This window comes from Urocitellus parryii, chromosome 3, assembly GCF_045843805.1.
Source record: "Urocitellus parryii isolate mUroPar1 chromosome 3, mUroPar1.hap1, whole genome shotgun sequence".
NCBI classification, from domain to species: domain Eukaryota; kingdom Metazoa; phylum Chordata; class Mammalia; order Rodentia; family Sciuridae; genus Urocitellus; species Urocitellus parryii.
The window spans coordinates 190,210,818-190,234,433 of NC_135533.1; the positions used below are offsets into that span (position 1 = coordinate 190,210,818).

General features: G+C 43.3%; 1 protein-coding gene across 1 annotated transcript; it reads left to right on the forward strand.

The window, feature by feature from the left end:
* The first annotated feature begins 583 nt into the window (after window positions 1–583).
* On the forward strand, window positions 584–21,786 carry Crtap (cartilage associated protein). Its single transcript, XM_026406726.2, has 7 exons — window positions 584–1,214; window positions 6,465–6,614; window positions 9,859–10,030; window positions 16,355–16,483; window positions 18,725–18,870; window positions 19,746–19,829; window positions 21,193–21,786. The coding sequence occupies exons 1-7, from the start codon at window positions 744–746 to the stop codon at window positions 21,244–21,246; spliced, it is 1,206 nt and encodes a 401-aa protein (XP_026262511.1). The 5' UTR covers window positions 584–743; the 3' UTR covers window positions 21,247–21,786.
* The last annotated feature ends 1,830 nt before the right edge of the window (window positions 21,787–23,616 follow it).

The following is a 23,616-nucleotide window of genomic DNA, read 5'->3' on the forward strand; positions in this document are numbered from 1 at the left end:
CTAGCATATTCAAGGTCCTGGATTTGATCTGCACCAAAAAAAAAAAAAAAAAGATTTTTTAAAAGTGCTGCTTTTAACATTCCTCTCATATCTTTCCATGCACTCGCAAAAGTTTCTCAAAATTATATTCTGAAAACTGGAGTGGCAGTCATAAAGCGTGCACATCTTTAACTTGACTAGCTACAGAGCTTACAAAGTGCCTTGTCATCCTTCCTAACTTTATATATGCATCCTCTCTAAAACTGAGGTCGATGGCAGCACTCTTCAAAGTATAGTTCGCAAAATCTTAGCATCAGCCTCACCGGGATGCTCGTTAGATATGCAAATCCTCAGCCCCCCCCCCCCGAATTGCTGAATCAAAATTCTGGGAGCGCGGTCCAAGAATCTGTGTTTTCACAAGTCTTTCAAGTGATTATACAAGTTTAAGTAGCAGTCATCTATGATGCTGTAGGGCCGCATCTGGCTTGCCAACGCAACCTCCAAAAAATGAACAGTAAAGCGCGGGAACCTACATTGGGAATGCGCCAGAACCAGTGAACTGAGCACCTTCCCTAAAGCACCCTTTCCACGCGGTAGCTGTCGCCCGGATCCCCAGGAGAAGTGGGGAGTGGCGGCCGGACGGGGCGGGCCGGCGGCCTGGGTCCCCGCCTCCCAAGCCCTCGGCCTGCTGCGTCGCGCGGTCCTCCTCCTTCCTTTCCTTCTTTCTCCCTTCTTTCCTTCCTTCCTTCCTTCCGCCGGGTGCCATGGAGCTAGGGCGCCGGGCGGCCGCGGCGCTGCTGGCGCTTCTGTGCGCAGGCTGTGCGTGGCGCACGGGGCGCGCCCAATACGAACGCTACAGTTTCCGCAGCTTCCCGCGCGACGAGCTGATGCCACTCGAGTCGGCCTACCGGCACGCGCTGGACCAGTACAGCGGCGAGCACTGGGCTGAGAGCGTGGGCTACCTGGAGATCAGCCTGCGGCTGCACCGCCTGCTGCGCGACAGCGAGGCCTTCTGCCACCGCAACTGCAGCTCGGTGCCCCAGCCGGAGCCCGCCGCCGGCCTCGCCCGCTACCCAGAGCTGCGCCTGTTCGGGGGCCTGCTGCGCCGCGCGCACTGCCTCAAGCGCTGCAAGCAAGGCCTGCCGGCCTTCCGCCAGTCGCAGCCCAGCCGCGAAGTACTGGCGGACTTCCAGCGCCGAGAACCCTACAAGTTTCTGCAGTTCGCCTACTTCAAGGCAAGTCCGCCCCGCCCCGAGGCTCGGCCCCGCCCCCAGGCTCGAGCCCCGCCCCCAGGCTCAGGCCCCGCCCCTCACCCTGGGCCACGTTCCACCTCGGGTTCTTGACCCCGCTCTCACCCACTCAGTGGTGCCACCGGTCGCCTCCAAATCCAGCCCATCCTTCTTCTTAAGGAGATGAAAATACCTTTCCTGAAGCGTTTTTCTAAGGTAGAGGGTACCAAAGACGTAGAACAGTGTTTGGCACCCAACAAAAATGCTTGATGAATGTTACCTATTATTTGAGGACAGACTTTTCTGTATATACCATTTAAGTGGACTTTTTAAAATTGAGTTAGAACTTGCCCTAGTAAAGGGGAAGGTGACCCGAGGAGCTAGCAAGTGTCTCTTACATAGGAGGAGTTGAGACTAGGGTGGGGCAACGACTCTCGCAGGACACGTCTCTGCTTAGAGGTGTTTGCGTGGTGATTCATTAAGGCTGACCCCTGGGCTTGCTCTCCCATCTAAAATTTAACACAGCTCACTGCCTTCTTTTTATGGCTGCTTAAATTCGGTCTGTGATTGCTGGCTAAAAATAGCCACAAATTGCAATTCTCTGTCCTTTGAGTCCTTACTTTGGGGACCCACCAAGTTTTAAGAATGGACTGAATTTCAGGTTACTGGATAGTGCAACTTGGTAGGACCTCATAAGATTTGGCCAAGAGGACACCCCTAAAGCCCTGTTTTTTGTTTTTGTTTTGTTTTGTTTTGTTTTTTCTGCTTGAAAAAGATTTTTAGGGGGATATATTGCATTTATTTTAATGACTATAAAAACAGCTTCAGGGCATATCCCAGACACCAGAGATATAGGTGTTTTTTGCTTTGTTTTTGAGTCTTTGGATTATAAATTCTGTTTTTTATATTTCCACTGAGACAGAGCTACATGTGTGTTATATTCATATGCGCAGTAACATAATACCCCTCAAGAAAAAGTTTAGTTGTAGTTTTATATAAAGTATCAGTTTTGTGAATATTTGTCCTGGCAATAAAAAACAGTTTTAAAATAGAAGGGGAGGGGATGAGATTAATAAAATTCCACAGTGTTGAAAGTGACAGCTAGTTCACACTATTTTTTTGTTTGTTTGTTTCGTTTTTTCGTACTAGGGATTGAGCCCAGGGGCGCTTAACCACTGAGCTATATTCCCAACCCTTTTTATTTTTTATTTTGAGACAGGGCCTTCCTAATTTGTTGAGGCTGGCCCTGAACTTGAGATCCTCCTGCCTTAACTTCTCAAGTCTCTGAAATTATAGATGTGCTTCACCATGCCTGGCATCACATGATTTTTTTTAAGCTAAAAAAAGATTTTCTACTTCTTTTTTGTATAGTTTTTTAGCAGATACAGCCTGAACCAAATTTAAATCACACAATCAATGTGAAAACATTTTTTTTTTTTTAAACTTGGAGAATAGTAGAAGCTATGACTTCTTATACAGATGAACTTTTGTGGGGAGTTATACCTGGGATTGAACCCAGGGACACATAACCACTGAGCCACATTCCCAGCCCTTTTCTGTATTTAATTTAGAGACAGGGTTGAGTTGAGTTGCTTAGGGCCTCACTAAATTGCTGAAGCTAGCTTTGAACTCGTGAACCTCCTGCCTCAGCCTCCTGAGCTGCTGGGATCATAGGCCTGCGTCAACATACCCACTAATATATAGAAGAAGTGATAGTGGGAAGCAGGAGAGAGCATTTAATGTTACATGAATGTAAGGCATGGGTTTTTTTCCATCATGGCAGCCTGCAGAGCTTAGGATGTTTGTAACAATGCTTCAAAACCCCTTGAGGCCTTGTAACAATCACTTAAAAGTTAGTAGAGTACTATCTGTCTTAGCACTGTAAGATTTCTTGTTGGTCAGGGAAAGTTAAGAATTTTATTAATAAACATGAATGTTCACTCCATTTATTTCAACTGAAGATATAACTAAAAAAATGATTTTTTTTGGTAGAGACATTGATTATTTTTTTCCCTCAATGATATTTGCATTTTTGAACTTTTTATTTTTTATTTTTGTACCAGGGATTGAACCCAGGGTCGCTTAACCACTGAGCCACATCCCTAGCCCTTTTTTATGATTTATTTTGAGACAAGGTTTTACTGAGTCTTTAGGGGCTTGCTAAGTTGCAAGTCTCAAACTTGCAATCTTCCTGCCTCAGCCTCCCCAGCTTCTGGGATTAATAGGCATGTGCCATTGCAACCAGCACATTCTTGAACTCTTTATGGGTGGGAAAAAAATGATTGGTTGCAGCACACGAACTCCACCTGTCACCTGGCAGTAGGTGGTGCTGCCTGCTGGGGCAGGACTTGGGTCAATGTGACTGTGCTGTTCTGATTCATAGGTCTGTTTTGTCAATTAAGAACAAATGCCCAAGTTGGACATGGAAGTAAGGCTGATGGATTCAGGCTGTTGGAATGAGGTGATGTGGCTTGGATGTGTGATTTTGTAGGAAAAAGGCCCTGCTGTTTACCCTGCAACTACCATCAGTTTCATGTGACCAGTCTACTTTAGGTCCCTGTCACTATCTGGAAGTTCTCTCCATGGCTGCCAAGATGAGTCTTCATGTCCCAGCTGGCAGAGCCTGAGTCGATGTAAATAAAACTATCCTTTCCTCTTTGGGAGGAGATTCCATTTTGCAAAAGTCAGATCCTAGGTCAGGAACCTTAAAAAGCCCACTCTATGCCCTTTTCTGAGGGCTCTTTGGAGAATGAGACACTAATTTCATTGGCAAATGCTTTTAAAAGGCTACATTCAGCTCCCTTCCTTTCTTTCTGGCAGATGAACTAGGTTTTTTCTGGCTGAATATAGAGGGTAGAGAATTTTCTGTCTGTGACACTCTTTCACAAGCATTTCCATTAGCTACAGGCTACGACTCACTGATATTCCCAAAATATCAGCATTGACATCTGGGAACCTGTCATTGTCTCCAGCCACTGCTTCTCCAATGCAACAACTGGCCTTATCTCAAAAATGACTTGGCTCTGGACTGGGGTTGTGGCTCAGGAGTAGAGTGCTTGCCTAGCAAGTGTGAGGCCCTGGGTTTGATCCTCAGCACCACATATAAATAAATAAAATAAAGGTATTGTGTCTACCTACAACTAAAAAAAAAATTATAAAAAATGCTGGTCTCCAATTAGGGAGCAGTATGGTACAGATGTGTGCCATCCTATGATTCTCAGATATCCTTTATTTCCTTTCTCCAAATCTAACCCTCCAATTTCTGCTTCTAAGTGTCACTCTGGATTTGCTGAAAGAGACTCTACTTGCATGCATGGTGACAACCCTTACTCCTACCAGTTTGAGCCATGATTCCAACAATGTGGGGGCCCTCTTGTTGTTCATCATGCATCCCCCACAGGGAGGTATCTGCCTCCCTGACTGCCTTCCTGCTTAAAATTCCTCCACAGCACACCTGTTCTCATGTGCCCTTTTGGGCACCACTGTTGACCAGGATACTAGCCCTGAATTTTCAGTGCCCTGGACCTTTCAGCTCCTAAACTTTTTTCCTTTCTTTCTTTCCTCCCTGTCAGTCAAGCTTTTTTTCTGCAGCTTCCGCCTTTCCTCAAACCTGCTAGGTTCTCTGAACCGCACAAGTTGCTTGTCATATGGATTATTTCTGCCTTCTGACCAGACACTTACTCTGTCCAGAATCAGGGAAACTCAGAGCTAGCTGATTGCTGCTTCATATGTTTATTTTTTTGCAGTGCTGGGATTGAAACCAGGGCCTCACACATGCCAGGCAAGCACTCTTCCACTGAGCTATACTCCCTGGCTTCTGCTTCAAAGAGAAGAGAGCTGGGCACAGTGGCAGATCCTATAGACCCAGCAACTCGAGAGACCCAGGCAGGAGACGTGAGTTTGAGGCCAGCCTCAGCAACTAGCAAGACCCTCAGCAACTTAGTAAGACCCTGCCTCAAAATTTAAAAATTTATTAAAGGGCTGGGGATGGAGTTCAGGGATAAAGCACCCTTGGGTTCAATCCCCAGTGCCAAAAATAAGTAAGTAAATAAATAAATAAATAAAACTTATAATAAATATATAAAATAAAACAAGAGAGAGAAAAAAAGGAACATATGAATTAATTTTATGAAAATGTCCTATAGCCATAATGTCATTATGTTCAAATCCTGGATACTTACTATGTCCTGCCTTGTCCCAGGATCCGTACCAGGGCCCAAGAATGCAGACTTGAGTGGCACACAACTGTGTCCTCCAAGGATTGAAAGGGAGAGGGGAGATAGATGTATTATCTGAGAATATGGGAAGGTGTGAAAAGTGGGAATAACACAAAAGAGAGGATCTTAATTAAGGTTGCTGGGAGAAAGGGAGAACTTGTTCAAGTGTATTGTTTATAAAGGCAGGGATTTTTTTCCCTTGTCTTGCTTATTGTTAAAGATCCACTTCCTAGAAAGGGTACCTGCCTATAGGAGGGTCTCTACAGATTTTTCCCCAGTGATTGGATGAGTCAGGAGGAGGTATTTGGGATCACTTGAGAATAGAAGCAGAAGGTTCTTTGTGAAGTGGGGAAAACATTAATATATTTTTCAAGGTTCCAGCGGAAAAGATGTGGTACAGACATACTGAGTAATTTGAAGGATGTTTACTACAGTGGTTATTTACAAAGGTGGGTGTGGCATGTGGGGAACCCACAAGGGACATTGTGTCCTCAGATCTAGTACTAGTAGGGCATGACCAAGCCTCAGTCAAAGGAGTAAGGGAGAGAGCAATTACGAGAACTTGAAAGGAGAGATTGTATGGAGAAGGCCATCTTGAGAGAATCTGTGACCTTTAGTTAAGGGACATGGCAGCCTGAGGTGGCTGTGCAGGGAGAGAGCCAGGAGATGAGATAACCCTCCTTCAGCCTCCTGTTGGGCTCCTCATGGGTGAGAGCCCCTTTGGAAGTGAGAGGGCAAGGAAGGGAGTCTTGGAAAAGCCCACACGGGCCAGCCTCCAGGGACACAGACAGGGTGGAGATGGCCCAGCACAGATGGGAAAGGCACTGTACGGCCATCCAAATAGGGGGGACAAACACTTATCCAGATTGGCTGGATGAAGTTCTGGGGAGCCCTGGAAGTCACTGAGCCCTTAACTGGAAAACACTGTTTAGTATCAAAGTCACTAAAGGACTGTTACTGAAAACAAGTTCTTATTTTACAAAACTTTCTGTTCGGCATGCATGCATTCAGCAGTCTCATCTTTCTTCTTTGTACTTAGGCAAATAATCTCCCGAAGGCCATTGCAGCAGCTCACACCTTTCTCCTGAAGCATCCTGATGACGAAATGATGAAGAGAAACATGGCGTATTACAAGAGCCTGCCTGGTGCCGAAGACTACATCAAAGACTTGGAAACCAAGTCCTATGAGGTATATTCACATTTTTGTAGCGGTTAGTGCAATGTGAATTGTTTAAGAAGTATATCTCAGAAAACAGCTGTTGACATCCAGACAATTTCTAGTTGTGTTGTTTTTCTGCCCGCCTCTTTTTTTTTGGTACCAGGAATTGAACCCAGCGGTGCTTAACCACTGAAACACATCCCCAGCCCTATTTTATTTTTTATTTTGAGACAGGGTCTCTCTTAGTTGCTTAGGGCCTCACTAAGTTGCTGAGGCTGGCTTTGGATTTACCATCCTATACTTCACAGGGCTGGGGATATAGCTCATTTGGCTGAGTGCTCGTCTCCCATGCCCAGGGCCCTGGGTTCAAGCCCCAACCTCCCCCGCCCCTCCCAACACAAAAAATCCTTCTGCTTCAGCCTCCAGAGCTGCTGGATTATAGGCATGTGTCACCATGCCTAGCTCTAGTGATTTTTCGGGTGACATTTGATGAACATTATCACAATAGAAATTATGGCTTTCTAAAAGTTATGGCTTTCTAGCTAAAAATTGATCTATTTAAAATGAATTTTTACTTTACCTGATTTTAAATCTACCCTTCCTTTAAATTATTCATTTTTGAAATATGGTCATTTGATCATTCAGTTTTAAGATAGTAAAGATGTATCTTGGAAATCACCACCAAATGACCAGGTACAGCCAGAATAGAAACATACGCCTCAAGAAGAGAGCTGCAGCCAGGTGTGGTGGTACATTTCTGTAATCCCAACAGCTCTGGAGGCTGAGGCAGGAGGATCATGAGTTCAAAGCCAGCCTCAGCAATTTAGCGAGGCCCTAAGCAACTCAGTGGGACCCTGTCTCTAAATAACATACAAAAAGGGCTGGGGATGGCTAAGTGTCCCTGAGTTCAAGCCCCAGTACCCAAAAAAAAAGAAAAATACACCTCCCATTTTGATGAAACTAGGAGACATATTTTACACACATATACACACACACACCATATGTATTTAGGTGGAAATTAAAGTAAATAGAAGTTGACAAATGAGGGGGGTACTTAAATCTATGCATCTGCAAAAAGTTCTGATGATAATTAATCATAACAATAGTAAGAATCTCTTTTGAGCACTAATTACGGTCAGGGTCTGTCACTTGCATCAGTGGCCAGGGCACCAGGGAAGGGTTAGGACAAGGTTGAAAACAGGGAGGTATTGAAAGTTTCCATGAGGAGCCGGTCACAGGTTTCCAATAGTATGATTAGACTGCAAGCTCACTTTTTACTAATGGGGGGCCTCTTAGTTTTCCAGGGAAGAGTTGGCCAGCCTTCTGCAGGGCTGGTGGGGAGCCCACACTTGTCTGCAGCCTCCGAGAGGCAGTCTGCGGGTAGCAGCAGGGGTCTCCCAGCTGAGTCAGAAATTTTAGTCCCATGCATTCAGCTCAACCTCTGCTGTGCTTGGTCCTTGACTCTTCAGCCTTTCTGGGCAGAGTCTCTAAAATCAACTACCAGTCTGTAGTGAAGAATGGCTTTGGAGGTGTGATTTCCTGGGGGAATGTGGTCCTGGGAGGGAACTAGGCTCCAGCAGTCTGCACAGGCTTTCGGCTCTGCTTGCAGTTCTGTGTCTTCCCTGCCTTTCCTGGTTTCTGGTGCCTGCAAATGCCAACAGGGTAAGTAGCTCCCTCCCCCCCGCCCAAGACCCTCCCCTATGATCATTTGCCTTTCTTCTTTCCAAAAGTTGTTGAAACCTCTTGTCTGCTGCTTGCCCCTTTCCTATTCTTCCTTAAGAAGGCCATGTGCCTTCATGCATTCCTCGTTGTTGTGTTCACTGGGTTTGGGGAGCAGAGCTGAGCTCACCATGGAAGAGTGCTTACCTGGAAGTCAGCTGGTTCCTTTGGTCCCTGGGTGGAGCCCTGCTGGCTATGGCTGGGCTGCCCCCTGCATGCTCAGGGTCTTCCTGACTACTGGCTTTTTTGTTGTTGTTGTTGCTGCTGCTGCTGCCACACTGCTTCTGGAAAGCCACTGCCTGGAGTTGCTGCTCATTTGCCCAGTCTTCAGAAGGCTCCTTCAATTCTCTGCCTGTCTCATTTCCAGGGAATTCCGCCTGTCTAGCGGGCTCCAGGAGATCCATCCTTTCTGCTTGAGGCCTGAAGGTTGGGGAAAAGTGCAGGTCGAAAGTGGCCTTCATGGGTCCCCATCCAGGAGCTGCTGGAAAAAAAAAAAGTCCACGTGGAGCATCCCAGGCTTGCTGCAAGGCCTGTCTTGGTTTCTCCAAGTTAGCAGGCTTTCATTTCTATCCAGGATCTCTACTTATTTCTTGGAGACCAAGCTGCTTCCTCAGTCCTAGTTATTTTTTTTTAGTTTGGTCCAATTATCAATCAGCAGAAAGTCAAGTCTCCGCTCTTGGGCACCTGGTTACCTTCCCAGTAGCTGGTGCTCATGCACACTGCTCCTACCTTCTTCCTTGTTGGAGGAACAGGGTATCAGACACCTGCTCTTAAACTTGTATTTTCTCCTTTCAGTTTTTCAACTCAGTTTTTTTGAGGTTTCATTTATTTACAATATATTTACTAATTCAATTTCAATTCAATGAGTTTTGAATTACAATTCAATGAGTATATAATTCAAATAGTTTTGACAAATATATGCAGTCTTATAACTACCACTGTGGTCATAATGTGGAATATTGCCATCACCCCTAATAAGCTCCCTGCTCTTTCTCAGGAGTCAGGACTTTGCCCCAGCCCCGGACTCCTGGCAACTGCAGATCTGATTTGTCACTTTTCCCCTTGTTTTGTTTGTTTGTTTGTTTTTTTGGTATGGATAATTGAACCCAGGTGCACTTAACCACTGACACATATAAACACCCCTTTTTTTGTATTTCATGTAGAGACAGAGTGTCACTGAGTTGCTTAGAGCCTCACTAAGTTGCTGAGGCTGGCTTCAAACTTGTGATCCTCCTGCCTCAGCCTCCTGAGCTGCTGGGGATTGCAGGCATTCACTACCTTACCCTTTGATTTGAATTTGATTTTATTATCAAGCACCTGTTTCTTTTTGAATTAAACTGTATGAGAAGTGTACCCATAATGAACAGTGTAGGGAAATCTAGACATGAAGCGAGTCACCGATGGGTTTATGAATCCAATCCTTGTTAAGGATCAGGGTGGCTTCTTTAGGACTAATGAGAGCAGGGCTTGGTGATGGTCACCATTCTTTTGGAGGGGTCATGCCTCTCTCCCTTCCTGCCTGGGAGCAAACTTCACGGCTTCTCTTGCTTTTCAGAGTCTGTTCATCCGAGCCGTGCGGGCCTACAATGGTGAGAACTGGAGGACGTCCATCACAGACATGGAGCTGGCCCTTCCTGATTTCTTCAAAGCTTTTTATGAATGCCTCGCAGCCTGCGAGGGTTCCCGGGAGATCAAGGACTTCAAAGATTTCTACCTTTCCATAGCAGGTTGGTGGTGGGTTGCATCCTAGTGTAAGTGGGACCATCCCCCTTGTGGATCGTCTTCTCAGATGTCTACCCCCTGTCCACATGCCTTCTGAGTGTCTTGAGCTGCCTTTCAGGAACTTTTGAGCTTAAATATTAATGAGTATCTGGGGGGAAGTTAACAGTTACCTAGATAAGCCTTCATCTTGGTAAAAGAGCTGATAGACTGCTGTGTCAGCCCTGCTTGATTACAGATTCCCCAAGGCTTTTGGAAAGATAAAAATGGGCCCCAGGGCAACTCAGTAACAACTTCCATTGCTAAGATAACTTGGATGATGGCCATCTTCCAACTGTTACAGAGGTAGCGTGAAGAGTATAATAAACACGACTAAGAACATTTTGAAAACTTCTGACTATAAAACAAGCTATGCTTCTTCTTCTTTTTTTTTAAGATTTTTAAATATGGACACAATATCTTTATTGATTTTATTTATTTTTATGTGGTGCTGAGGATTGAACCCAGCGCCTCACATGTGCAAGGCAAGCGCTCTACCACTGAGCTACAGCACCAGCCTCCCAAGCTATGCTTCTTATAGGACGTTCAGAAAACATAAGAAAGAAGAATGAAGAAGGAGGGCTGGGGTTGTGGTTCAGCAGTAGAGCACTCGCCTTGCACGTGTGAGGCCCTGAGTTCCATCCTCAGCACCACATATAATAAATAAAAGAAAGGTATTATGTTCCTCTACAACTAAAAAAAATTTTTTAAAAATTTTAAAAAAATGAAAGAGTAAAGACAACCTAAAACACAACCCATAGATAGCTCAGATTTCTCTGGAGGCCCCAGACATTTGCTCTTTTCCTTCATTGGGCAGTGTTACTCCAGTACATGAGGAATGGCCAAGAGAGGAGTTCCCAAGGTGGAATGAGGACCCTGAGCCTAGAACTGTGCCTTACAAAAAGGGTAAAGAAGTCTGGACCATACCATAGATAAAAAAAGAGTATTGTATCTCTGTGCAGTGCTCCTTAAATAAGTCTGGGCGTGGGCTGAGTGCTGTGTCTCCCTCTGCAGAGTCACTGAGCATGTTAATGGTTAACGGTTCTTCAGAGATCCTGCAGAATGGAAGCTCTTTCAAAGAGAGGTTTTTCTTTAAGTCATGTTTTGTTCATAAATCTCTTTCTATAAAATACTCCCCCCTTAAGTAACCCCTTTTATTATAGAAAAATTGAAAAAAAATTTTTTTATACCTATAAAAAAAATAGAAAAGTACAATGAATCCCTTGGTAACCACGATCCAGCTTCATAGCTGTCAACTCATGGCCATTTGGGGTTTATCTACTTCCCTTCTCTCAGGCTATTTAGTTATTTGTTTTAATATTTATTTTTTAATTGTAGTAGGGCACAATACCTTTATTGTTTATTTTTATGTGGTGCTGAGGATCAAACCCAGGGCCTCGCATGTGCTAGGCAAGTACTCTACCGCTGAGCCACAACTCCAGCCCTCTCTCAGGTTGTTTTGAAGCAAATTCCAGATGCTGTGTCACTTCATGTGTAGTATTTCAGTATATACCTCTAAAAAATAAGGACTCTTTTTTTTTTTAACATAGCCACTACACTATTACACCTAAAAGAATTTTAACAATAGTTACTTAATCTCACCATCAACTATTCAGTGTCCATATCATCTAAGAAACATCATCAATAATTTACTATTCATTTGTTTGAATCAGGATCCAAATAAGGTCCACATGTTGTGATAGATTCTAGTTTTAAAATCTTGATTAAGGTAAAATATATATAATATGAAATTTACCATTCTAGCCACCTTTAAATAAACAGTCCATTGACCTAAAGTACATTCACATCATTGTGCAATCGTTACTGTCATTTGTATCTAGAACTTCTTTTCTAGATACAAATGACAGAAACTCTGTCCCTGTTAATAAATACCTCCCGCCTTCCTCCTCCCCACCCAGCCCCTGGCAGCCACCTTCTTTCTTTCTTTATGCATTTGCTTTATGCATTTGACTACTCTGGCTATCTCATGTAAGTGGAATCATGCAGTGTCTGCACTTTTGTGATTGACTTATTTTACTGAGTGTAATGTCTTCAAGGTTCATCTGTACTGTAGCAAATTTATTCTGTTTTTTTTTTGTGTGTGTGTGTGTGTGTAGTGCTGGTTTTGAGCTACCATGCTTGGCTAATTTGTTATCTTTTAAGTCTCTCTTAATCTATAGTTTCTTCTCTATCTTTTTTTCCACCTTGCTGTTGAAACAACTGAATTATTTCTCCTATAGAGATTCTTACTGTGTAGAGTGTACTGATCGTATCTCCATGATCCTCTATGCTCTATATTTCTTATTTTTTTAATATTTATTTTTTAGGTGTAATTGGACACAATGCATTTATTTATTTGTTTGTTTATTTATTTATTTATATGTGGTGCTAAGGATTGAACCCAGGGCCTCACACATGCCAGACAAGCACTCTACCACTGAGCCACAATCCTAGCCCTTTATATTTCTTATAAATTGGTACTTATATGTAGATGATTGGCCAGGTCCAATTTTAATTTTCTTTTTCTTTGTTTCTTTCTTTTTCTTTTTTTAAATGGGTGTTGGGGAGACAAGACTCTTTTACAACAGTACATAGTGTCTGCTGTGTCTCTCTTACCTATCTTTGATACACAGCAGTCCCCTTTATTCATGGTTTCTATGATTTTAGTTATTTGCTGTCAACCATAGTAAAACACACACACATACACACACACACACACACACACACATACATATATTTTGGTACAGGGATTGAACCTAGAGGTGCTTAACCATTGAGCTGTATCTCCAGCCCTTTTTTATATTTCATTTATAAATAGGGTCTTGCTGAGTTGCTTAGGACCCTGGTAAGTTGCTGACACTGATCTTGAACTCACGATTCTCTTGTCTCAGCCTCCCAAGCCTCTGAGATTACAAGCATGACCCACACAGTCTGAAAATATTAAGTGGAAAATTCCAGAAATAAATAGTGAATAAGTTTTGAGTAGTGCCATAAAATCTGTCACCATCCATTTCCATTACTCCTGGGACATGAATCATTCCTTTTCTAGCATATCCACACTGTATACCCTACCTGCCAGCAGTCACTTAGAAACTGTACTGCTTAGCAGATGGATGCCACTTTAGTACAGTGCTGGTGCTCACATGGCTCTCGTGTGGTGTCACGTCACAAAACCTCGGTCATCTGCCTCACTTCTCATCACATCAGCATGAGGATGAGTTCAGTTCAGGAAGCTATTTCGAGTGGTGAGAGACCATATTCTCATTACTTCTATTACAGTATATTGTTATAATTCTTCTATTTTATGTTTCATTATGGTTAATGTTCCTGTGCCTAATTATAAATTAAACTTTGTTATATACATGTATACCAGAAAACAGATTTTTTTATGGTTTGATATTAATACATAATATATATATAGGGTTTAGTAGTTTCAGACATGCATGGGAAAGGGGTCCCAGAATGTGGTCCCCCAAGAAATAGCTATGCCTAGATTATACTTGTAAGCAATTTAAAACCTGTAAAGAAGTTGCAAAAGTAGTACTAGATACTCTTATATTCTCACCCAGATTTACCAATTTTTAAAATTGATTATGTCCTGCTAACTTTATCACTCTATCCAGCTGCATTGTGTGTGTAATTATTTTTCCTTCAGAACCATTTAAAGTAGATTGAAGATATCTTGACTTTTTACCCATAATGCTTCATTATATTTCCTAAGGACAAAATTTAATGTGTATATTCACAGTAATTAAATTTAGTAACTTTAATTTAGGTACCTTTGTTCAATCTACCATCCATATTCTAATTTTGTCAGTTGTCCCAATCTTGTTCTTTCTGTCACATTTTCTTCCTTGGATGGGACTCAGTCCAGAATTATATTTCCTATTTAATTTTTTTTTTAGTTGAAGATGGATACAATAACTTTATTTCATTTATTTATTCTTACGTGGTGCTGAGGATCGAACCCAGGGTTCACACATGCTAGGCAAGCACTCTACCACTGAGCTACAACCCCAGCCCTATATTTCCTATTTAGTTGTGATGTTTCTTTAGTGTTCTTTAATCTGTAACAGGTCCTTAGCCTTCCTTTGTCTTTGTATGCCAATGAAATTTTAAAGCATTTAGACCAGTTACTTTATAAATATTCCTCAATTTGGGTTTCTGTCCTGTAATCCATAATTTCCTCCAGGATGTGCTTTTTTGGCTGGGACACTGTAGAAGTGACCTTCCTAGGATATCACATCCAGACATGTGTGCTGTCTCTTTACCCTTTTATTGGTGATATCTGTTTGGTTAAGGTGTTTTCTAGTCTCTCTACAATTTAGTTAGCATTTTCTTTTTTGAAGTTATTTATTAACAACAAGACTGTAATAGCTTGCTATTCATCGACTTTTGGGTTGTCCAATCATTTGTCGTTACATATTACATTGAAATGGATAACTGAACTTTTTTTTTTTCTTTTTTGCTAAGAGATGTGTTTTCAAAGTCTACAGAACTGGGTTAATAGTTCAAAGAATTAATGTTTCTGTAAACTATTTAGTATTTTAAGGTATCATTTTGCATTCCTACCAGTGATATATGAGAGGCTTTTTCTGTACAGTCTTGCCAATAAAAATATATGCAAACATCCTGAGGTCTTTTCCTTCTAGTTGTGTAAAGGGATAAAAGAGGGGGTGAAGGATCTCACCTGGGAGTTACTAGGGACCTGGCCTGAAGAAATATTTAGTAGTTGTTGCTATCCACATTTCACTGGCTACAACTAGTCATATGATCCCATTCTAACTGCAAGGGAAGCTGGGAAATGTAGTCTTTGACATCTTTCTATGTTGTATGTTTTTTTATATATGTTATATGTATTGTTTGCCTTATTCTCTTGAAGGTTATATAGATTCTGTGGTTTAGATGTACTGGAACTTATCGACTGGCATTTAAGTTGCTTCTAAGTTTGCTGTTATTATTTCAGGGAAGTAGAGTGCCAGGTTAGAAGGATATGTATATTTTAACATTTGGTAAACTTTGCAAAATTTATCTTCCAAAACAAATTTCTGTTTATTCCAGTTTTGCTTCCACCAATAGAATATAAGTGTAAGTTTTACCACTTTCCCTAACATTGGTACTAATAAATTTTTTAAAATTTGCCTATTATTATTATTATTATTATCATTATTTTGCCTTGCTGGAGATCAAACCCAGGACCTTGTTTTTATTTATTTATTTATTTGTTTGTTTGTTTTATATGGTGCCAGGGATTGAACTCAGTACCTCATGCATGGTAAGCAAGTGCTTTACCACTGAGCCACAACCCAGGCCCTCCAAACCCAGGGTCTTATGTTAGGCAAGTGTTTTATCAATAAGCCACATCCTCAGCCCCCAGTTTAAATCATTTTTTTTCTTCTTCTCCTTGTACTGGTGATTGAACCCAGGGCCTTGTGCATGCTGGGAAGTCCTCTACCACAAAGCTACACCCCTATACCTTTTTATTTTTTATTTTGAGATAGGGTCTCACTAAGTTGCCCACTCTGGCCTTAATCTCGTAATCCTCCTGCCTCAACCTCTCCAGTAGCTAGGATTACAGGAGTGTGCCACTTCTCTGAGATAGATTGTATTTCTTTTCTTTCTTTCTTTTTTTTTTTTTTTTGTGGCACTGAGGATTGAACCCAGACCCTTGAGCATGTGAGGCAAGCACTTTACCAAGTAAACTGTTTCCCCAGTCCCAGGTTATATTTCTTAATTACAAAAGAGATATAGCATCTTTTCACAATGTTTATTCACTGTTTTTCTAATTTCTTTTCTGTTAACATACTTTGGCCATTTTTATAGTGGATATTTGTCATTTTTTAATAGTTATTTTTTAGTTGTAGTTGGACACGATACCTTTATTTTATTTATTTACTTTTATGTGGTGCTGAGGATCGAACCCAGGGCCTTGCACATGCTAGGCAAGTGCTCATCACTGAGCCACAACTCTAGCCCCTCTTTTTTTTTTTTAATTGATCTTCAGGAGCTTTGTATATTAAAGATTTTAGTCTCTTATTGTAAATGTTACAAATATTTTTTTCTTATATTTTTCTCATTTTCATGGAAGGCAGAAGTAGCGTATTAAGAAAATAATGGGGCTGGGGCCACAGCTCAGTGGTAGAGCACTTATCTAGCATATGTAAAGCCCTGGGTTTGATCCCTAGCACTAAAGGGAAGAAAGGAAGGGAGGTAAGGAGAAAGGAAGAAGGAAGAAGAGAAGTGAGCAATGGATATGCTGCTCTGAAAGTTTGTGGATTTTTTTTTTTTTCCAGATCATTACATAGAAGTTCTGGAATGCAAAATACAGTGTGAAGAGAACCTCACCCCAGTTATAGGAGGCTATCCGGTGGAGAAATTTGTTGCAACCATGTATCATTATTTGCAGTTTGCTTATTATAAGTGTAAGTAACTTTCTATGGGATCTTGGGCAAGGTATTTAATCCTCGAAGACTCAGTTTCCTCAGTTTAATCCTCCTAAGACTCAGCTTCCCTGTCAGCAGAATAGAGGTGACAGTCTTTACCTGTGGTTGCTGAGAGTTCATCAGCCACCTTGACAGCCTTGGTGACGTACCTTGAAGAAGTAGCATGGCTTCATGCTTTAGGTACAGACCCTGGGACCACACTGCCTGGGTTTGAACTTCAACTTTTTAATTTACTGACTTCTCTATGCTTCCATTTCTTCATCAGTACAGCAGCAGTAATAGTACCCATCTCTCAGGATCATCTTGAGGTTCAAGTGAGCTAATGGATGCCAAATGTGAAGGGTGATCAGTCACACACCGGCACTCAGCCAACTCTACCCTGCAAGGATTCATTTTCTCTATTGTCATTTCCCTTTCTCCCCAAAATCAGCTCTACTTTTCACACTGTGAGAGCCTCATTCCACCCGATCTTCCCTGGACCTGAAATTGGAGTGTGTCAATGAGAACATTCAAGTGGACAAAGGGAAGAAAAGGCCACTCAGAGTGAGACTCAGAGCCTGTCCTTTGAGCCTTCGCCTCTGATCCCCACCACTGTGCCGAGTGCCACTTGTTTGAGCAGGGTGCACCTTGGCAATTTGGTTACAAGCACTGGAGGATTGTCGTGGACAGATGCAGCAGGAACAGTTCTGTTCTAGTGGGGAAGTAGCAGGGTCCAGAGGTGGCAGGGTTCTGGCTGGAATAGATGCCTCCAGTCACGCTGTTCTCAATCAGGATTGGCAGGTCTTGGGGATATCCCAGGGAAGAGAGGACCTTAGCTTCTGTGGCTTTCCTTTCCTGGTGGGGCTATTTTGTTCTTTGTTGTATCCTTCTTACTACATTCCTACATTCCTTAGGACACATTAAAATCTTTGCCTGTTGAAGATTAAAGATTTACAGTACAGTTCCAGGGTCTGTGCCTAAAGCATGAAGCCATGCTACCTCTTCCTGTATTTATATATATATATATATATATATATATATATATATATATATATATATATATATATTGCACAAAATATATACCTGTATGTTACATAACAGTCCATTGGATTTCCATGGCCTTTTCTGAGTACACAAAGCTAGAGTCTTAGGCTAAACATATCTTGGCTCTGGCAGCTCAAAATCTCCCTACATTGTCAAAAACTGCAGCAAACACTTGTAAACACTGGTAGACCAAAACCTCCAGCTTTGCATTGCTCCCCCAAAGTATTTGTTTTCTGGAGTTATAAAGAGTATACATAAAACTCACTGCCTTGAAGAGGCCTGCTGAGATTGGCCTCAAACTTGCAATCCTTCTGCTTCAGCCTCCCCAGTCTCTGGGATCATAGGTACCAACCTGACCTCACTAAGTTTTTTAAGGGCAAGTGTTGTTCCTTAGGTTTGAACCCTTTAGTGGCCCTGCAGGCTTTGTGAATAGTAAGTGCTCCTAAGCTGGGGTTTGAAGTTGTCATTACAAGAAATAACCTCTGGGTGGCACAATTTATTCATATCCAAGCTCAGGTCACGCCTACCAACCAAAGCATTGGCAGAAATGTTCTTCCTCAGTTTTAAATTGGAGTGGAATGTGCCAGAATGAATACCCTGGGTCTTCTGTACCATTATATCTTCCCGTTTGCCCTACTCCCAAGGTAAATTCTAACCCTTCAGATCCCTGTGTTGAAAGTGTTGAAAGCTAAGTACTGAAGCAGAGGTGGGAACCCCAGTCCTAGGAGGCAGCAAGACCCAATGACTTTAAATCTCTTCCATCTCCGTCGTTCATCTTCCAAATCTGGTTTAGTTGTAGGGGCCCACCTGTGTCTGGAGATTATAGACCCAGGAACTGGGTCTTCTTGCTGAGCCACTTATCTGCTTTGAGCCCAGGACAGTCCAGGGTGTGGGACCCCGCCTTCTTTGGCGGGTGCCAGGGGCCTGAGACCAGCCCATGTCCCCAGAGCCTGAAGTGTTGGGCAGGACTACCCTGGCATCTGCCTACCAAGGAATCTGGCCTCCAGACTGCATGGAGTCCCTACCTGTGACCTTCCACCTTGATTGCAGTCAGTCATAGGCTTTCCAGAGCAGGAGCTGCGAAGAAGGGGCTCATTCATGACCCTAGGAAGGCGAGCTAGAGCTGGGGGGGAAACTGGGGGGAGGTTGCAGGACATGGCCTGCTGATTTGCTCATTGTCTTCTTGCCCGGATCCAGTGAGTGACCTGAAGAATGCAGCCCCCTGTGCGGTCAGCTATCTGCTCTTTGACCAGAATGACAAGGTCATGCAGCAGAACCTGGTGTACTACCAGTTCCACAGGGACAAGTGGGGCCTCTCGGACGAGCATTTCCAGCCCAGACCAGTGAGTGCCCTGCAGCCAGGCCCTGACTTTTCCTTTCCTTCTCTTCAGCCTGACTTTCGGGAGACTTAAGAGAAAGAGTTCTTTCAGGAACGAACTGGTTTCTGTAGTGTTTTGGTCTTAACATTTTATTGCTTTATTCTGGTTTCTGAATCTGTAAACATGACATATGTCAAATGTTAACAGAAATATTTTACTTAGAAAGTGAGATTCTCTCAAAATCTCACAACTTCACTTTATCCCAAACTTTATAATAAGGCTACACATTTACACGTATATACAGCCTGTATTTTTTTTAAAAAATTGGATCCTGCTTCACACACTGTTTTGCATGAAGACTTTTCTAGGCCAGACCCACAGACTCGCTTTACTAATATTTTTCAACAGCACCAGGGTAGGTTCTCTTGTGAACAGACTATCATTTAATTTCCTTCATGGACAAACTCAAAGTTTTGCATGTTTTGTCAGGGACTCCATTAATTATGTGTGATTTTCGAGAGATCTTTTCTGGTTTATCTTTGGGATGAAGACCATTGGGGTTTTATATGCTGTCCTAGGTTGTCATAAATACATCTTCCTTCACATCTCATTCTCCCACTACTACACACATGCTCACAAACTCCTCTCCTTTACCCAAGGTGGCTATTTAAAAAAAAAAAAAATTGAAATGTATTTCATATACTATAGACTTCGCCTTCTTCAAGTGTATAATTCAGTGGCTGTTGCTGTACTCACAGAGTTCTCCAAACATTGCCACTCTGTCCTTTTAAACCTTCTTGTCCCCCCAGAAAGAAATCGCATACCCATTGCCTCCTCCTCCTCCCATTCCTGACATGGAAAGGTGGGTCCTATAAGCTGTTCTCTGTTTGTCTGAACAGGAAGCAGTTCAGTTCTTTAATGTGACTACCCTCCAGAAAGAGCTGTATGACTTTGCTAAGGAAAATATAATGGATGATGATGAGGTAAGTTTTCATGCTTAGCACACGTCTGGCTGAGAGAAAATATTACTCACACCTTTGCTAAAGTCACTGCAAGGCTGGGGCGTCCCTGAAATAAGAAACAGAAGGGGACCTTGAGAAAGACAGTTGCTGTGGGTGTTTTAATGAAAGGCAGAATGCTGGCATGGAGGAGCCCGGCTTTCTAGGAAACCCAGGCTGCAGTGCCACGTTTCCCGAAGGTGCCATGTGTGGAGTGACGCTCCAGGAATCTGCAGCAGTCACCCAGCCAGCCATCATCTTTTAACTTTATAAAGACACAGTGAATTTTCAATGGCTCAGCACTCTGAAAATACTTCAACTCCCCTTTCCAATTTTTCTATCAGAGTGTTACCTTTTTTTTTTTTTTTTGGTAAATGATGTCCTTGCTGTAAGCATTTTAAGTCTGATTAAATCTCTTAGCCAACTCCTTTTTTGACTAGTCTAAACTGGTTGTGGACTAGCCATTTAGTGGAGGGGCAGTGAAGCCACAGAAAAGCCATCATTCGGAGTATTATTTAGAGAGATGGGTTTGGAACAAATTGAAAAATGCTTTCTAGAAAAGCTGAGGACCTGCCATGTTGGAGCTGGAAGAACCCTAAGACCCTGTTCTGGTCTGACCCTTCACATTATAGGTGAGGAGTCTGGGAGACCAAAAGTTCTGTGACCTGTGGGGCCAGACCCAGAGGCCCAGCCTCCAGGATGCTCTCTCACCTAAAACTTTCCTGGTTTTAGGTGAAGCACCTCCAAACAAGACATCATCAGGGAATCTTCTGTGCTCAGATTTGTGTAGGACAGACCCATCACTAGCATGAAGGAACTGAGCCTCAATTCTTTTTTTATGAAGCAGAAGTAATAATATCCCCCTCCCAGGGTTGTAAGTGGAAGCCCTTTGTAAACCAGGATGTGATTTGAGGGCCTAAGTCTTGGGTTGGGTTGAAGCAGAGACTGAGGGGTCACAGGAATGCTTTGGGGCCGGTCTCCAAAGGCAGTTATGCTGGCCAGATACCAACAATGTTGGCTGCTGTGGTTTGGGAGGTGTGGTCTGGTGATTGAGGCAGAAAGAGACAGATGAAAGGGAGGGAAGCCCAGAGGACTTTACAGAGGGTGGCTGAACTGTCCACTTCACAGAGGCCAGCTGTGGGGCGGGAAAGAGAGTGTTTGGCATGGAGTTCACATGGAATGGAAGCTGAGATACCTTCCGCAGGGTCCGTCCTCTGGACCCCAGGCCAGTGGAGAAGACCTGCTTTGGCCCAAGCAGCCAGCCAGCAGTGGCTTCTTGCAAACAGTTCTGCCCACCAGCACTTTTATGTTCAGGCAAATCACACAGGTGTCCTTTTGTCTCTTACAGGGAGAGGTTGTGGAATATGTGGATGACCTCTTGGACCTGGAGGAGACTGACTAGTCCCGGGCAACCAAAGAGACTTCCTTACGAAGTTCAGGAAACAGATTCTTTGTCCTCCTTTTCCCAAAAGCCCAGATTTTTGATACCTCAAAGCCTTCCCTTTACAAAGTAAAAGGGAAGCCCCTATCTCTTTCACTACATCTAACCAGGGTGAGCCTGTCTTCTGAATTCACACCTGTCTTCCTTATGTTCACACCTCTCTTTCCATATTCCTACCTGCCTTCCTTGCATTCACAGCTGTTTTCCTCATGTTCATACCTGTCCTTCTTCACACCTGTCTTCCCCATGTTCACACATGTCTTCCCTTCTTCACACATGTCTTCCCTTCTTCACACTTGTCTTACCCATGTTCACACCTGTCTTACCCATGTTCACACCTGTCTCCCCTGAATTTGCATCTGTTTTCTCTGTGTTCATACATGCCTTTCTTACTTTTGGCTGGAAAGACAGTTTTCCATGGTTTGTCCCCCCCCCACTCCCAAAAAATCAGTATTATTTTTTAAATAAGAAAAACACTCTTAAAAGATGATAATTGTGTAAATTTCTTTTGGTCTCTTTGCTCTTCCAGATTTTAATCTCTTCTCCTACCCAGGAAAAAAATGGAAGTAGGCAAAGGCTAAATTTCTCCAAACCTCCTGATGGTCTTTATTTGATCTGACCTGTACCACTTCTTGCACCTATTGAAAAACAAGTTGGGTGAATGTGCAGAATACAGAAATGTGGGTTTTCCCCAACACTTTTCAATCTCCAAAAATCTTATAAGGATTAGCCAACCTCTTTTGAGAACAATTCTCAGTCTTAAAGTCTTAGCATCATAGGTCTTAAGAGTTGCAAATGGAAGAAAGCCAGAGGGAATCTAGTTTCATTCATTCTTTCAATGAATATTTGTTGAATACCTGCTGTTGCCAGGCATTGACCTGGGTACCAGTGATACTGCACAGAATAACGGGGGGGGGGGGGGAATCCTGGTCTCACAGAGCCTACATTCTATAGGACAAGGAAGACAACAAGCCAACAGGAAGAAACATACACATGGTATCAGACAGTGATGATTGCTATGGGAAAAAAAATAAAGCAAGGAAGAGGGTAAGGAATCCTAGAGTTGAGGCTGCAGTGTGCTCTGGGCGGCTCACCTAGGAGGTGACGATAGAACAGAGGCCTTAGGGCAGCAGGTCTCAGGGCAGAGAAGGGACAGCACATTCAGTGCCTGGAAGTGGGAACGTGTTTGGTGTGACCAGGGAACCACGGGAGGCCAAGCAGAGGAGCAGGCAAGGGAGAGCAGAAGGAATAAAGGCCAGACAGGTCTATGAGTAGGAGTCCAGAATAGAGGGTGTCGGGTCTAACTGGCCTGTGCAGGGCCTTTGGCTTGTACTGAGTAAGGTGCAGGCCATTGGGAAGTGTCTTGACTAACTCTTCAACGGTCACTCTAGCTGCCATATTGTAGGAAACGTGAGCTTGAATGGGTGGGAGCAGGGAGACCCACGGGGAGATACTACAAGATCGCAGGCCTGGATCTGGGGCCATGGCAGTGGCAGTGGTGAAAATCATCAGAGTCTAGATTTATTTTGAAAGCAGAGCCCGTGGAATTTGCTGACAGGTTGGGTTGGAGTAGGAGACAGAGGAGTAAGGATGACGTCAAGGTTTGGGGTCTGGATGAAGAGAAAGATGGAGTTGCATTTACTGAAATGGGGAAGATTTGGTATGTGGGGAGGAAGGAATTTGGTGCAAAGCCTGTGGTCTGAGATTGGGATGGGAGGTCCAGGCTGCAAACAGAATTGGGGAGATTTCTGAGGTCAGGTCCCCAGCAGAGCTGGAGACAGGGATATCACATGAGCACACATTGTTTATTATGGGGGTGCTCTTGGGAGAAACCCGGGACAGTCCGTTGTTGGCTGTGGGAAGTTCCCTGGAGGTACAGAAATCTTTGAAGGCAAGTTGCTTCAGCTGAGGGCAGTTTTGGGAAAGGGCTGTGGGTCACCAGTAGCCAACATGTTTCAGTTGAGGTCCTGAGTTTGGCTGTGAGGGATCTGGGAGGAGTTTGTCAAATTATCAGCATGGCAATAACACCTGATGCCGTGAGGCTCCATGGAGCCACTTAGATTCATGTATTTGTTAATTTGAGCTGGGTGCGGTGGCACAAGCAGCTCAAGAGGCAGAGACAGGAGGATCGTGAATTCAAAGCCAGCCTCAGCATTGGCTAAGCAACTCAGTGAGACCCTGTCTCTAAATAAAATACAAAATAAGGCTCAGTGGTTGAGTGCCCCTGTGTTCAATCCCCGGTACTAAACAAACAAACAAACAAGCTGGATGCCATGGCACATGCCTGTAATCCCAGCGACTCGGGAGGTTGAGGCAGGAGGATCGGGAGAT

Bases quoted from the DNA above. Each gene is read 5' to 3' on its own strand.
- Crtap (XM_026406726.2), top strand. From the start codon at position 744: ATGGAGCTAGGGCGCCGGGCGGCCGCGGCGCTGCTGGCGCTTCTGTGC. The intron at 1,215-6,464 runs GCAAGTCCGCCC...CTTTGTACTTAG, and splicing joins TGCAGTTCGCCTACTTCAAG to GCAAATAATCTCCCGAAGGC. The intron at 10,031-16,354 runs GTTGGTGGTGGG...TTTTTTTTCCAG, and splicing joins TTTCTACCTTTCCATAGCAG to ATCATTACATAGAAGTTCTG.